This window comes from Malaya genurostris, chromosome 3 (assembly GCF_030247185.1).
Source record: "Malaya genurostris strain Urasoe2022 chromosome 3, Malgen_1.1, whole genome shotgun sequence".
Classification (NCBI taxonomy): Eukaryota; Metazoa; Arthropoda; class Insecta; order Diptera; family Culicidae; genus Malaya; species Malaya genurostris.
The window spans coordinates 32,269,381-32,286,124 of NC_080572.1; the positions used below are offsets into that span (position 1 = coordinate 32,269,381).

The 16,744-nt window shown below is 34.6% G+C and overlaps 1 protein-coding gene across 1 annotated transcript in view; it reads left to right on the top strand.

Annotated features, from left to right (window-relative positions):
- Positions 1-15,851, top strand: part of LOC131433756 (uncharacterized) — a 47,987-nt gene extending 32,136 nt beyond the window's left edge. Inside the window, exon 3 of the mRNA XM_058600349.1 lies at positions 15,806-15,851. Within this exon, the coding sequence (XP_058456332.1) occupies positions 15,806-15,851 (46 nt within the window). The remainder of the gene's footprint in view (positions 1-15,805) is intronic.
- Positions 15,852-16,744: the final 893 nt, after the last annotated feature.

Here is a 16,744-nt window from a genome sequence, read left to right on the forward strand (position 1 = left end):
TATAGCACGCCTAAGTGGATTGAAACAGGTTTTTGTTTCTAATAATTTATTACGATAAATATATTGGATTTTTTTTCATGCGACCGGAAAATATACTGTTTCCAAAAAGCTATCAAACAGTCTTGATATGGGAATCTAAAGACTGTTTGAACATCTTTATAGTAATATTGATGAAATCCCATTACGACCAGCACTGAAAAATGAGTTCAGCTTGAAGCACACTTTGCTAACTACAGTGGTCGTAATAATTGTATGAGAGCCAATGGGAGCACGCAGATCAACGTTACTGGTATAACGAAAGTGACTACTTTGATTATCATCCATTGAAGTATGCAAATCGGAGAAATTTATTCATAGATTTTCAGGAATTCGGTTCTTTTCACAGTGCCAGGTATAGAAAAATACTCTAGATTTTGATATTCTTTGAAAACACCAATATTTTAATATTCTTTCAAAACACCTAATCATTTCCGGAATCAGAATCCGTGTTCAGATAAAATAAAAGAACCATGCAAGTCACAAGTGGTGACATTTCAGCCCCATCAGGTATATGGTTTGGTTACTTCCATTAGGATATCGGTACAGAACCAAATGATTTATGTGTACATGGTAATCAAGTTACTAGTTGAGTGTAACCAGCTTTACGTCTCACTCAATTGGTTCATTCTTCGCTAATGGAGAAACCTTGTCCGGCTGTGGACCATTTGTATATTGCTTCGAAAGTTACTTGAATGTTTGCTACCCTTTCCAAAGGAGGCGATGGTTGAATATGAAGTGTGGAAAAGAAAGCCATTCTAAGGCCAGGTGCGCTGAATTCGTGAACTAAAAGATCAATGAAGATTGACGGCTGCCATCACACGTTTGGCAATCGATTGCGGACAAATGGAAGTTTATTAGAGGATATTCGATGTATCTCAAATCAAGCACTGTAAAGGTCTTAAAATAGGAAATACATATTTTTATTTCGCTTTCGGAACCCTTCCTAAAAATAATAGCAAAGAACAGTTGTGGAATATTCGAACGTTTTTCATTTTGGATGAATATTAAACAAACAATTTTATGTTGAATGTAAATTGTTTGATGTTTGATTTGAATTTTATTTCGTAACTAAAGTTTTAATTATTGACAATCCCATATATAATCAATTACTGTAATAATAATAAGAAAATGTCCTGAAAATAAAACTAAAATAAGGAGCAAGTTTTACATACGAAGCAATTTAAAAAAAAATGCGCCTACTAAGAAAAGAGAGACCTCTTGACGATTTTGTTTACCAAACACGTTGAATCAAGGAGAAATCATGTGCCACAAGTCACTATTGATTCGATCCTTTCAGCTCGAATTCTTCCCGTTTCACTTCGATTTCATTCCCAACACTTTGGGCTCAAGTGTCAAGGTTTACAGCTGCTTAACACCGCTCAACTCTTCAGTCGGTGGAGAAGAATTGAAAAACAACCTCCCTCCTTGATGCGAACCAATCTGGGATGGATTCCAACCTCTCCAACCAACGCAGCGTCGTTGTTAGGATATGGATCTTTCCGAAAAAAAACATGCAGTGCGAAAATAAAAATATGAACAAAACACGTCGATAAAAGCAATAACTGCGAGAAAACGGGTAGATTAATCTAGATCTCTGTCGGCGATAAAATCGCATAAATAACTTCATTCGAAAGGGCACATTTCCGGTATCGGCGATGATGTGATGAAAGAATGAAGAAACGATTTGTAAGAGAACCGACAGGGCAAAGTTTTTTCGGGTGTGGAGTGTTTCCTGCTGACTATTTGTGATATGGTTCAACACTTTGTCCTCCAAAAAAACAACCGGAGCGTCTTTGTTTGATTCGGGCCAGGGTACTTTAGATATGCGTAAATTGTTCCACCGAGAACAATTCCAGAAAAATTCAGAATACTGTATTTCGGTTTGATAGGAATATTTATGTCCATCGATTATTCCATTCTTCAACATATCTAAATAATCACCAAAGTCTTTTTGTTTAATCATATAACAGACTAATTATAAGTTACTTGTGATTTTCGTTTTGTTTTCGTTTCGTTTTCGTTTCATTTTCGTTTCGTTTTCGTTTCGTTTTCGTTTCGTTTTCGTTTCGTTTTCGTTTCGTTTTCGTTTCGTTTTCGTTTCGTTTTCGTTTCGTTTTCGTTTCGTTTTCGTTTCGTTTTCGTTTCGTTTTCGTTTCGTTTTCGTTTCGTTTTCGTTTCGTTTTCGTTTCGTTTTCGTTTCGTTTTCGTTTCGTTTTCGTTTCGTTTTCGTTTCGTTTTCGTTTCGTTTTCGTTTCGTTTTCGTTTCGTTTTCGTTTCGTTTTCGTTTCGTTTTCGTTTCGTTTTCGTTTCGTTTTCGTTTCGTTTTCGTTTCGTTTTCGTTTCGTTTTCGTTTCGTTTTCGTTTCGTTTTCGTTTCGTTTTCGTTTCGTTTTCGTTTCGTTTTCGTTTCGTTTTCGTTTCGTTTTCGTTTCGTTTTCGTTTCGTTTTCGTTTCGTTTTCGTTTCGTTTTCGTTTCGTTTTCGTTTCGTTTTCATTCGCACAATATAAATCTGAAACTAAATTGTTTTCAACGTTCCGTCTTTTCCAAATACACAAATCATATTCCAAAGCTGGTAACGATAAAGCGCTCTGCTATCGCGAATGAGAACTGTTGCCAAGAAACAAATTTATTCCATTTACTGGAAAAGTATAACAAAGATTGCTTCATTTCCGTTCCTTTGAATAAATTCCAGCTGTGTGTACATCTGCAATGCAGAGCTTCGACGATGAAAGACCACTAAACTGAGCTGAATCGTAGAGATGCTGTCGCTCTTTCAACCAACAATCGGACGTTTTTGTATATGGAATTTCTATGGCATGTGCCAGACTTTGTTTGAAAATCGATAAGCAGTATATTGCTTGCAGAAAATTGAGCTCAAAATACATAAGCGACTCAAACTCGATTCTCTAGAACTAGGAGAGCCTGCTTTTGGTTTTAGTTTTCTTTATGAATACCTTTGCTATTGTTTGCTTAGAACACGCTCAATTGAACGTTTTAACTAAAATGTTCTTTAGCTGACGTTAACCCGACACACAGTAAATACTTCCAAAACACAACTACTCACGATAGTCGTTATGAATAAATTGCGAAGCATAAAAATTCCACAACAAAAGTTTTTCAATTTACTATTATCCTTTGCGAAAGCATCCGACCGAGCCTAAAAATGCGAAGTAAAAAATCGCTTCCAGTCAGTGTGAAAAAATTTGAAAACTTATTCAATTAGGGATCAAGGAAGACACGGTAAGGAAATACGTGCCAGCTCTCTGAGTTTAGTACGATTGAAAGTAGCAATAATGTCGATACGAGGCAATTTAGGTCACGAGGTAATACTCCTCTAACGATGGAAACCGTCGGTAAGGTCATTCCAACGTTCCACCACCCTCCCCACAAACATTCTCAAAGGAAAAATTTCGGTTCTACATTTACCGTCACTGAAACTGGTGTTGGTGTTATTGTTTGGATTCTAATTGCAATAGTTGAGTTCATTCTTGTGGTTCTTCCGTTTCAACTGTTTGATGGTATTAATGTGTATACATAAAATTCTACATTGTTTCTTCTTGTTTCACCATTTTTTCGATTATTTTCATAGCTATCATTCACACAAATAAATTCAAATCCTATGAATAATACAAAGAATCACTCAAATAGCATTTTGTAACTTGTTCGTGGATAAATATTAAAAAATAAGTCATTGAAGAAGTCTTTTTAGGACGGGTTTTAAAAATCATGATTTGCGATGTCCACTGTATCTCAGCTGAAATTTATTGGAAATCAAAAAATCCGAGTAATATAGTTGGAGTAGATGTTTTTGTAGACCCCAGCGTTTTTTGCGTTTATAGGTTATTGTCTATGAAATCGAAGGATACAATACACTTTCGAGAGATCATACTTTTTATTTGCATTTTGCTATAATAAAACATTTCAAGAAGCTCGTCAAATGGTTAGATAACTAAGTCCTCACATCATCATCATAGTAAATTGCAACCTTAGTTCTGTTGTTTATTACAATATTTATTATATATTGAATTATATTATATTTCCTGCAGTACTAGAGCATAACTTACACTGCGACATTAACTGTTCTATATTGTATCATATCATATTATTTCTCATACTATCGTCTTATTTTATTTTATGTTATATTATATTGTATGGTATTATACTGCATTGCATTGTATCATATTATATTGTATTATATTATATTACATTATATTATAGTTTATTGTGTTATATTATATTGTTTCATATTGTATTATATATATTATGTTTTATTATGTAATATATTTCATTATATTATATTCTATTATATTGTATTGTGCCTAATTACTGCGAGAACGGGGAGGGGTAGGATGATGGAGTGGATTGCCAACCTGAGTAACGTGGGGAAGCTTCGTGTTTTTCCCTGAAGGTCTGAAATGAGTAAGACGCACCCTTCTAACAAAAAAACACCGGGCGGATTTAAGTTGGTATAGCGATATTTTTCATTATAGGGCCGGATGATCTTCCTGGAAGGCACAGGGTCCTCAAAACCCATTTTGGCCTTCCTAACAGCAGTTATATGAAAGCTAACCGATCAGATGCATATAACAATATCATAACACAAGTATATCATCAGTTGATATGTATAACAATTTGTGTTAATTTGAGATATTTAACGAATGAAAACAGTTGAAAGTTAAAACTTATGATAACAATATAATAAAAAAAATCAGTTATGATGTTTTATTTTCATTTGCAAGACTCATAATGAATTTCAATAATTGAAAAAAAATGAGTTCTTCCGTAGCTTTTTATCAAAACATAATGATCAGAATTTCAAAAAACTAAAAGAAGAAATCAGATCATTAAATAAAAAAAATTAAAAAAAAATTAAAAAAAATCATTCAACAATTTTGGATCGAAACGATGCTAAAAATGAGCTGGGACATAGTTTTTCTGTGTTAAATTTGCTATCTAATTTTTTACAACTTTTATAAATTTCTGCTTTCGTACTTCTGTAGTTATATCAAATTCAATAATAATTGAGATACAAACGTTCCAAAATCTGTTACGATTTGGTTTCCGCTAGAGTATTTTCTGTTATTTTAAAAGCTTTCCAGCTAAAAATATGTCTAAATTTGTTACAAAATATTTCTGAAATAAATTACTCCAGTTGTTATAATTCTGGTATTACCATCTGATCGGGTATCTGATAATTAAATTCGGATCTACTGTTAGTCTATCCACTCATGTGCACTTTAGCAGAGACCCACGAGGTACCAAAACCTTTACGACTAAATGCTTTACGTTTGCTTAGCGATTTGTGTTGAACCGCGAAGTGGCATTAACAACATTATTTACTAATGCACTGAGCTGTGATACATACTTTAGATGTATGCAATACATAAAGGGTGTGTTTTAAATTTAGAATTTAAAAATGCAATAATAATAAAACGTTTTGATAGATTTCAATGATCATACATTTATTTGGAAGGTTGATTTATGAAATTTTTTTGAAAAATAATTTTGTTCAAATGACCCCCACGGCTGGATTGACAGTAGCCAATCCGATCCACTAAATTTTTAAGTACATTTTCAATTTTTTCTGGTCTTATGTCATCAATAGCAATTTGAATTTCGTGCTTGAATTCTTCTATTGTTTCTGGATGGTTGGCGTAACATTTATCTTTAACCGTTCCCCAATGAAAATAATCCAGCGGTGTCGAATTGCACCATTTCTCAGGTCCGTGCGCAGGGGGAAGGGTAAAACACCCCTCCCCCCCTGCGCCACTGAAAGATTTTTCAACATTAAGTTCCATTAGCAATAGAATACTTATTATATAAAAGTGTAAATAACTTGACAATTCATACGTTCATACATGAAATTTTCGAAATCGAAAAAAAAATTTTGATGCCAAAAGGCTTAGAATTGCATAAAACGGACTTAGAAAAAATATAAAAATAAACCCCAGAAAGTTGATTTTTTTTTCTACGCATGTCCGACTTAGCTCAAATTTTGCATGCAGGCTTTTTTCGAGGTGCTTAAACTTTTGAGCACTAGAGTTAACGAAAATAGAGGTGATCCCAAAATTTTGGAACCCTTATATATATGAGAGCGGTAAAAATCAACGTGTTTTGTCGGTTACGTCACATATACCATCATATAATTGGAACCAAAAGTGACAACTATTTGATCTTCGAACTTGATCAATGGCCCGACAGTAGCCTTCAAACGAGCAGAAGTTTGTTAAAATCGATTCAGCCATCTCTGAGAAAATTGAGCGCGTAAAAATACATCGCGTTTTGTCGGTTACGTCATTTATACAATCAAATCTGCGGAACAAAAAGTCACAGCCGTTTGATCTTTGAACTTGATCAATGGCCCAATAGTAGCTTTCAAACGAACATAAGTTTGTTAAAATCGGTAACAATATGGGTCTCCGAGGCTCCGTTCGAAAGTCGGTTTTTCCAGCAATTTTAATACCTTTTATAGAGAAAGGCAAAAACATGATATGTTTTTCGTTTCCGAGTATTATTGTGCTTACTACGAGTCGGAAAGAAAAATGTTTTCTCGTGATAATTTCGATACGCAAAAATGAATTTAATTTACTTGATGTTCATAGTAATCGGTTTTTTAAATTTTTTTTTCAACAGGCCAATGGCCCAATAGTAGCTTTCAAACGAGCCCAAGTTTGTTAAAATCGGTAACACTATGGGTCTCCGAGGCTCCGTTCGAAAGTCGGCTTTTCCAGCAATTTTAATACCTTTTTATAGAGAAAGGCAAAAACATGATATGTTTTTCGTTTCCGAGTATTATTGTGCTTACTACGAGTCGGAGAAAAATGTTTTCTCGTGATAATTTCGATACGCAAAAATGAATTTAATTTACTTGATGTTCATAGTAATCGTTTTTTTAATATTTTATTTTTCAACAGAATGGTAGGAAAAAGTTGATTTTCTACTCAATGAAATTTTGTATCAGTTTTTGTAAAAATGAAGCAAATGATTTTCTAACCATCAATTGTTGACGGTATATTCGATTTTCAAATATTTATAAATATTTGTTAATATAAACGGCACTTTTGTGAGATTTTATAAGATTTGTTCTGAATAATTACTTACCGTTACGAATATTTAAGATAGAAATAGATTTTAGTCGGGTTTTTAATTATTAAAGACAATACAAATGTGTATAAGCAATAAATATAACATTTAAATAGTGAAAATAAACATTAAACCAAAATGTCCCACTTTGTCCACTTCCTTTAATCCTTTAAAACCACCGTTTCTTTTCAGGAAATCCATGTTAGGGAGGCCTGCAAATGTAAATTCAATGTATTAAAATCGATTATTTTCAATCTGTAGGTGGAATAGTATTTCTAATTGAAACCAAATTAATTGAGCTATAAGTATTTTGAACCTAAGGGCGTATAAGTATTCTACAGGTATTCTGAAGCAAAGACGGTCCACTGCCCAAAGGACAAAACAGCTCAATACTAAATCTGATTGTGTAGTGGCTCTGTTTAAATATTATCGTCTATGCTATACGAAATGGAGAATGATCTTATGCATATGAAATTGCCGTTTTCTTTACGGAAAGCCGTGATAAGAAAATATTTAAAAAAAACTGTTTGTTGAATGAAGACATAATTTAGTAAAGTAGAGTAATCAGATGTGAAACGTTGCAAAAATCTGCAAACCAAAGGAAGAAAGAAAATTCTGCAATTGTAGACTTTTATGACATGGAAGCAGGAACCCAGTGGATCTATTCTTGGATACGTTTTGCCTTTTGCAATCACTTGACAAACCGACAAGTGAAAATTGACCCGGAGGCCAAGTGTCATATACAATTTGACTCAGTTCATCGAGCTGAGCAGTGTGAGTGTGTGTGTGTGTGTGACAAACCAAGATTCAAATGAAAGGTCTCATGGTCTCATACGAAATTCCTGAATTTCCTCTGGATACGACTTCCGGTTCCGGAGTTATAAGGTAAAGTGTGTTCAATAACAGTTCGGCTGAAAAGTTCGTATCGTTTAATAGAAACGCACATTTTTTTGCCAAAATTCGTTTTTATTATTCAACATAATTGCCATCAGAGGCGATACAGCGATTATAGCGATCTTCCAACTTTTCGATACCATTTTTGTAGTACGATTTGTCCTTTGCCTTAAAATAGGCCTCAGTTTCAGCGATTACCGCTTCATTGCTTCTAAATTATTTACCAGCGAGCATTCTCTTGAGGTCTGAGAACAGGAAAAAGTCACTGGGGGCCAAATCTGGAGAATACGGTGGATAAGGGAGCAATTCGAAGCCCAATTCGTTCAATTTCAGCATGGTTTTCATCGACTTGTGACACGGTGCATTGTCTTGATGAAACAAAACTTTTTTCTTCTTCAAATGAGGCCGTTTTTTTTAAATTTCGTCCTTCAAACGCTCTAATAACGCTATATAATAGTTACTGTTGATGGTTTTTCCCTTTTCAAGGTAATCGATAAAAATTATACCATGCGAATCCCAAAATTCAGACGCCATAACCTTACCGGCCGATTGTTGAGTCTTTCCACGCTTTGGGTTCGGTTCATCGCATGCAATCCACTCAGCTGACTGTCGATTGGACTCCGAAGTGAAGTGATGGAGCCATGTTTCGTCCATTGTTATATATCGACGAAAAAAATCGGTTTTCTTTAGGTATAACAGCTCCAAACACTGCTCAGAATCATCAATTCGTTGTTGTTTTTGATCAATTGTGACCTCACGCGGCACCCATTTTGCACAAAGCTTTCTCATATCCAAATATTCGTGAATAATATGTCCAACACGTTCCTTTGATATCTTTAGGGTGTCAGCTATCTCGATCAACTTCACTTTACGGTCATTGAAACTCATTTTGTGGATTTTTTCACGTTTTCATCGGTAACAGCCTCTTTTTTTTTTTTTTTTTTTTTTTTTATTAACTATTTATTGGAATATGAGTTAAAATTAAATTATTAAGATTTAAATTGGGTGTTCAGCCACAAGTGGTGACTTTTCAGCCCTGTTATATATATATGATTTGGTTATTACCATGAAGACATCATTTGCTTCCGCAATTCTGAGATTTTTGTGTAGGGAAAATTCTAAACCTACTTGTATTGTGTAATGGGGAAAAGGAACTTATATACTAACTTACTAACTAATACAGAGAGCGAATCGATTCAATTGAAGATTGCATCGATTTTTGTCGGAATTTGCTTATAATATTATGTGACATTACATCTAATGGTTCTATATTTGTGAGTCTGTGTAACTCATTTGTACTAAACCAGGGAGGACGCTTCAGAATCATTTTCAGAATTTTATTCTGAATCCTTTGAAGCGTTTTCTTCCTGGTGGAACAACAGCTTGACCAAATTGGTACCGCATAAAGCATGGCTGGTCTGAAAATTTGTTTATAAATTAACAATTTGTTTTTTAGACAGAGCTTAGAATTTCTGTTTATAAGAGGATATAAGCATTTAATATATTTATTACACTTTGCCTGGATTCCTTCAATGTGATCCTTGAAAGTGAGTTTTTTGTCATACGTTAAACCTAAGTATTTAGCTTGATCAGACCATGTCAATTCCAAGCCATTCAATTTGAGAATGTGATTATTGTTTGGTTTTAGAAAAGAAGCTCTTGGCTTGTGAGGAAAGATAATTAATTGCGTTTTTGCTTCATTTGGTTTAATTTTCCATTTTGACAGATAATCACTGAAAATATTTAAACTTCTTTGTAGGCGACTGCAGATCACTCTTAGATTTCTACCTGTGGCTAACAGACTTGTGTCGTCACAGAATAGCGATTTCTGACAACCAACGGGTAGATTTGGAAGATCAGATGTGAAAATATTATACAAGATTGGAGCTACACTCGAACCCTGCGGAACACCGGCTCGTACGGGTAGCAATTCAGATTTACAATTCTGATAGCTAACCTGAAGAGTGCGATCAGTTAAATAATTTTGAATCATTTTGATCAAATAAATAGGAAACTGGAAATCAGACATTTTTGCTATTAAACCTTTGTGCCAAATACTGTCGAATGCTTTTTCTATGTCTAGAAGAGCAACTCCAGTGGATAACCCAGAAGATTTATTTGATTTTATCATATTCGTTACTCTGACAAGTTGATGAGTAGTTGAATGTTCATGACGAAATCCAAACTGCTCTGGTAAAAAAATTGAATTCTCATTTATATGAGTCATCATTCTTAACAAGATAATTTTTTCAAAAAGTTTACTGATATAAGAAAGTAAGCTAATTGGGCGATAACTTGATGTTTCTGCTGGGTTTTTATCAGGTTTTAGGATAGGAATTACTTTAGCGTTTTTCCATCTTTTTGGGAAGTAAGCTAATGCAAAACACTTGTTGAAAATTTTAACCAGGAGTCTCAAGGCAACATCGGGAAGATTTTTAATAAGAATATTAAAAATTCCATCATTACCAGGAGCCTTCATGTTTTTGAGTTTCCTAATAATTGATTTAATTTCATCAAAATTCGTCTCAATAATGTCATCGTGTGATAACACTTGGGTTGAAATATGATCATACTTCAGTGAGACTTCATTTTCAATAGGACTCACAACGTTTAAATTAAAATTGTGGACACTCTCGAACTGCTGAGCTAGCTTTTGAGCTTTTTCATTATTTGTAAGAAGTATTTGATTTCCTTCCTTGAGAGCAGGAATTGGTTTCTGAGGTTTCTTAAGAACCTTAGAAAGTTTCCAGAAAGGTTTAGAATATGGTTTAATTTGTTCAACTTCTTTAGCGAAATTTTCATTTCGCAAAAGAGTAAATCTATGTTTAATTTCTTTTTGTAAATCCTTAACTATGTTTTTCATAGCAGGATCACGAGAACGTTGATATTGTCGTCGACGAACATTCTTCAACCGAATGAGCAGTTGAAGATTGTCATCGATGATAGGAGAATTTAATTTAGTTTGAGCTTTGGGAACTGAAAGATTTCTAGCTTCGATAATATAATGATTCAAATTATCAATTGCTGTGTCGATGTCCGCAGAATTTTCTAAAATAGTTTCATGATCCACATGATTTTCAATGTGAGATCTGTAATCCAACCAATTAGCTCTATGATAGTTGAAAATAGAACTAATTGGATTAATTATAGCTTCGTTGGAAAGTCTGAATGTTACAGGAAGATGATCTGAGTCAAAGTCAGCATGAGTAATCGGTTCACTACAAATGTGACTTTGATCTGTTAGAACCAGATCAATTGTAGACGGGTTTTTCACGGAAGAGAAACAAGTAGGATTACTGGGATGAAGAACTGTAAAGTAACCAGCTGAGAGTTGATTATGAAGTATTTTACCATTACTGTTATTTTGCCTACAATTCCACTGGACATGCTTAGCATTTAAGTCCCCTATTACGAAAAATTTCGATCGATATCTTGTAAGTTTTTGCAAATCGCCTTTAAAGAAATTTAATTGTTCGCCGGTGCATTGGAATGGCAAATATGCTCCAGCGATGAAATAAATTCCATGAATGGTTTCAACTTCGATTCCCAAGCTTTCAATAACTTTAGTATTGAAAGAAGGTAAAATTCGATGTTTAATTTGCCGTTGGACAAAAATGGCAACTCCACCACCAATTCCAGTAAACCTGTCAAATCGATGAACCACATAATGTGGATTACTTTTCAATTTTACATTTGGTTTAAGAAAAGTTTCTGTCACAATGGCAATATGAATTTTGTGAACTTTGAGAAAATTATAAAATTCATCTTCACTCGATTTCAAAGATCGAGCATTCCAATTTAAAATATTCAAATAATTATTTAACATCACTGTTAAATTTTAAATTCATTATAATATTATTTGCAAATTTCCATCCGATTTGAAATGCTTCAAAAAGTGATGATGTCGAATTCATTTGGATGATCATTTGAAAAAGTTGATCTTGTAGGTAGATCATTTTATTTTCAGTTATATCGCCTAAATCGACTTCATTTAAAGAAGCGAATTGCATTGAAGGAATATTTGTAGGTAGACTGCCATTAGAAGAAGATGATTTGGCCGGTCTACCTATTAATAAATTGTTTTCGTTAGAAGAAGAACTGCAAGGCGGTCCTGTGTTTTGATTATTTACATTAGAAGAAATAGGAGATAGATTTCTACCTAATATACCAGCATAACTGACATTAGAAGAAGATGATGACGAGGTCGATCTACCTGTCAATAAATTGTTTTCGTTAGAAGACGAATTGGCAGGTGCCTTAGAAGAATTTTCAGGTATATTCTGTAAATTTAAGGTAGTTGATTTGACTTGTTGTCTAAGCGAACGAGCGTTTAAAATTTTTTCCCTGACAGGACATTTCAAATAATTGGATTTATGATTTCCATTGCAATTTGAACATGAAAATTTATCAGTGGTTTCATTCATTGGACAAACGTCTTTCGAATGCGATTTACCACAATTCAAACACCGTATATCCATATGACAATTTTTGGTTCCATGACCGAAGCCTTGGCAACGACGACATTGCGTTAAGTTAGCAATACGATTATGCCGTTTATAATGTTCCCAATGAATTTTAATGTGGGAAATGAAACGTACTTTTTCTAAAGTTTTCAAATTGTTTACATCACTTCGATTGAAGTGTATTAGGTAAAGTTCATGGGAAATTCCAGAGCGTGGTTTAGAAGTACCATTCGCTCTTTTTTTCATAAGTATTACTTGGGAAGGGGCAAAACCAAGCAATTCTTTTAGTTCATTTTTAATTTCATCAATACTTTGATCATTTGATAATCCTTTCAAGACAGCCTTGAAGGGTCTGTCTGATTTTATATCATATGAATAAAATTTATGAAGTTTTTCGGACAAATATCGAATAAGACGTTCGTAATCTTCCAATCCATCCACCAAGACTCGACATTCTCCTCTTCGTCCGATTTGAAATGAGACTTTTACTTCCGGGAGAAAAGTAGAAAGCTCAGTACGGAATGCTTTGAAGTCGGAAATCATCACCGTCACTGGTGGCATAGATTGATGTTTCTTCCCAGAACGACAAGCGTCCATTTTGGGAATTTTTGAAGAATTTTCTTCTATGTCGCTACAATCGGATTCAGGAAGAATCTCGTAAATATTGTTAGACGGCATAGGATCAACGGAAGGGAAATCCGTCCGTTGTCTTTTATTTTTACATTCAGATTCTATAAGATCGTGAATGTTATTAGAAAAATGTTGAATAACGGATTGTGATTTATTCCGTATTGAATTATTTTTAGCCTTAGGCTTGTTGCCTTTCCGGTTGGACGCAGGCATTTTTGAAATTAATGAAATTTTAAATTAAATTAACTAGGCTAAATTAGTCTTCGATTAGACTCCTAGCTAGCCTTAAAAAAGGCTGATTAATTTCTTAGTCACTCTAATATCACTCTGTATCACTTAGTCACTCTAATATCACTCTTTGTATCACTTAGTCACTTAGTTAGTGATTCAGGTAGCCTTGAAAAAGACTGAAGCCTTGAATCAATGACACTCTAGGTTGCCAGAAAAAAATTCCAGGAGCCAAGAGCTATACGCGTGCGGTGCGAACGACTGTTCAACACCGACTGGTAACAGCCTCTTTTGGACTCACTCACTGCGCTCATCGTCTTCGGTGCTCTTATGACCAGTACGAAATTTTGCAAACCACTTACGAATTGTTGCTTCGCCCGGTGCAGAGTCTGGATAACACTCATCAAGCCATTTTTTGGTATCGGCGGCACTTTTTTTCATCAAAAAGTAGTGTTTCATCAACACATGAAATTCCATTTTTTCCATTTTTTTCACAATAACAAAAGTAGCTTCACTCAAAATGCAATATCTCACAAACTAATAATCAGACAGCTGTCAAATTTATACACGTATCTTTTGAAGGTTGGTACTAACTGAAAATGGTATGAATTTAATTCTAGTGGCGCCCTCTCATAGAAACGATACGAACTTTTCAGCCGATCTGTTATTGTACACCGTCACTTAAACCGGCGAAACAGAAAACGTAAAAAAATGTCTGAACTGGTTTCAAAACTACACAAATCGATAGTCATTATCAGTAGGCAACTAAACAAATCGATTCCGGCTATCCTGAAATCCGGGATCCGGTTCCGGAAGTACCGGAAATTGGGGTCATTAATACCAAAATGGATCTCACTCACTTTTCTAAGCGATGGTTTGACCGATATCCCCAAACTTAGATTCAAATGAAAGGTCTCGTGGTCCCATACGGAATTCCGGAATTTCATCCGGATCCAACTTCCGGTTCCGGAGTTATAGGGTAAAGTGTGTTCAATATTGTACACCGTCACTTAAACTGGCGGAACAAAAACCGTAAAAAATGTTGTAAACTGGACTCAAAACCGTTATTCCCAATCTTAGGGTCAAATGAAAGGTCTTATGGTCCTACCTAAAATTACTGCATGTTTTCGGATGCAACAAACATTTAAATCGTTATTATCGTTTGTATAAAATTTTCAAAATTTGTATAAAATCTTCAAAATTTGTACAAAAACTAGTAGAGTTTGTACGTCATGTTAGTTGGTGGCCGTACAAACCGACTCTCGGGTTCTCGGATTCCGATACCGGAAATGCATATAATAGTGAACCCACTTCGTTTTTTTAAGGATGACCTAGCAAAGCACTGTTTCATTCTGTATGTTATGCACAAAAAATCTCTTGGTTTCTTTCAAAAATCGAAGAGAACATTTTTGAATAGAATACCACAATATTATACATGAGAAAGGCATCGTTACACCACTAGGTGAATTAAAACAGTTTTTTTTTCATTTCGGCATCTAGACTGGTACTGTTCGGAGAAAGATAATAGGTACTATCAATCTCCTAGTGAACCTCAGCCCCTCTTGTATAACATTTGAACGGTTTGAGTGAAAGACGTACATACATTTAATAATGGTTATGTTTATTGTAATGCTTCATAATTTTGGGAAAATTTGGGTTAAAACAAAATTTGGGTTAAAACAACAAAAACCTCGGGGAAATTTACTGTACAAATTTGATGAATGGAATGAAAAGGAAAGTATTTGGGATGGGAGACGAAATTTAATAAAACAAAGTTTTTGAATCATAACTCATTGGTATTTTTTTTATTCCCTGAAGATTTCAAGATTTTCAAGAGTTTGACTATGGTAATGTGTGTGTGTCACTGTTGTTTTCATTTTTGGTTATATGTGTGTGCCATTTTAATCGAATACACCCTTCATTTGGAAGCATCCTATAAACACGATTGAAGAAATCATACTATAGCATTCGGTGTGGGAAGAAAAATATGTTTCTATTCCTAGAACCGAATCATAAAGTGCGAAGGGGAGTGAGAAAAATAAGTACGTAATACAAAAATGCACTGCGCCAAAGTTTCGTTTTTGTTTCCATGAAAACAGTAAAAAATCGTTACGTTTGAATTTCTAAGGAAAAAATATCATGTTTATCGTGTTTTTCAATTTAACTGGAACCAACGGTTTGTGTCCACCACATATTCAGCTATTCTATTTGTAAACTTGTTCGGTCACTAACCCCACGAGACACACACATCGGAAGGCTGTCCACTATTCAACACACAGAACAGTTGAAGCGATATAACGGGTAGCTGGTTTTGTGCCAAAATTTCAATAAAACAAATTACAAAATTAGGGGGTAAATTTTTGCCTCACCGAAATCATAAAAACATGGTGAGAAGCAAATTCAAACAAGTGAAACTACTCTACTAAAAAGCATTTTTATTCGTCATCATCCGAATTTCGGATTGCTAGTAGTAGTAGTAGTAGTAGTAGTAGTAGTAGTAGCAGTTGCGGATAGAAATGTAGATAGACGTTATATGGCGTAGAAAGTTTTTTTAAACGAGATAATATAACTCCCACTTTCGACTAAATTCAAACCGATCTGTATGTTCGATGTCTATTATGGCTATTTTCGATCGTACCAGGGTGTTTTGGGATAATTGGTGACATAATATCATTTCGTTTATCGCAGGAAACAATACCACAGCAATACTGATAGTTTGAACGTAGGTCGTTAGGTGAAACAACCAAGTTTTTATCCAATCATTTAAGCCAATGCAAGTCTATTCTTTAAAAGTTTGTCTCATATTTGCACAACTCTGAAATACAACAATATCCTGAAATGAATTCACCGCGTGTTCGTTAAAGTGATACTACTTCTAACTAATCTTTATCAGCGAAGACGATGCAATAAATCAACGCAGACTAACTACTCAGTTTCAATTCCACTGAAATAAATGGAGATGAATAAGAGTGAACCTTCCTTTAAATTTGGGCACACTGCCAAATGATGATTTCAAATCCCCTGACCCGTACTCTGGGTCCATTGTCCTCTTTGAACAATGCGAAAAATGTCGGTGTAGACACTGTAGTACGTTTTAGGCAATTCCTTTTCTGCCTAACGATGCACGCAGTCTAGCTGAAGCTGCAGCCTCGGTACGGGAACCATTATTTGTAGAGTTTTCGGCTGTTGTTTATGACGTCTGTGTTGAGCTCTTTGGTAGAAAAATCTTTCAAAGTAATGTTCCGGAACCGAACGAAGAAAAATAGGTCGTTCAGAGAATGCAATCAACGATCATGTTTGGTCGTCCGGTACTACTGTACGGCAAGAAGCTGAATTAATAGAATTAGTTTACCATCACCATTACCTATGCTGGATTTACCAAAAATGACGCTCAATGTTGATAACAT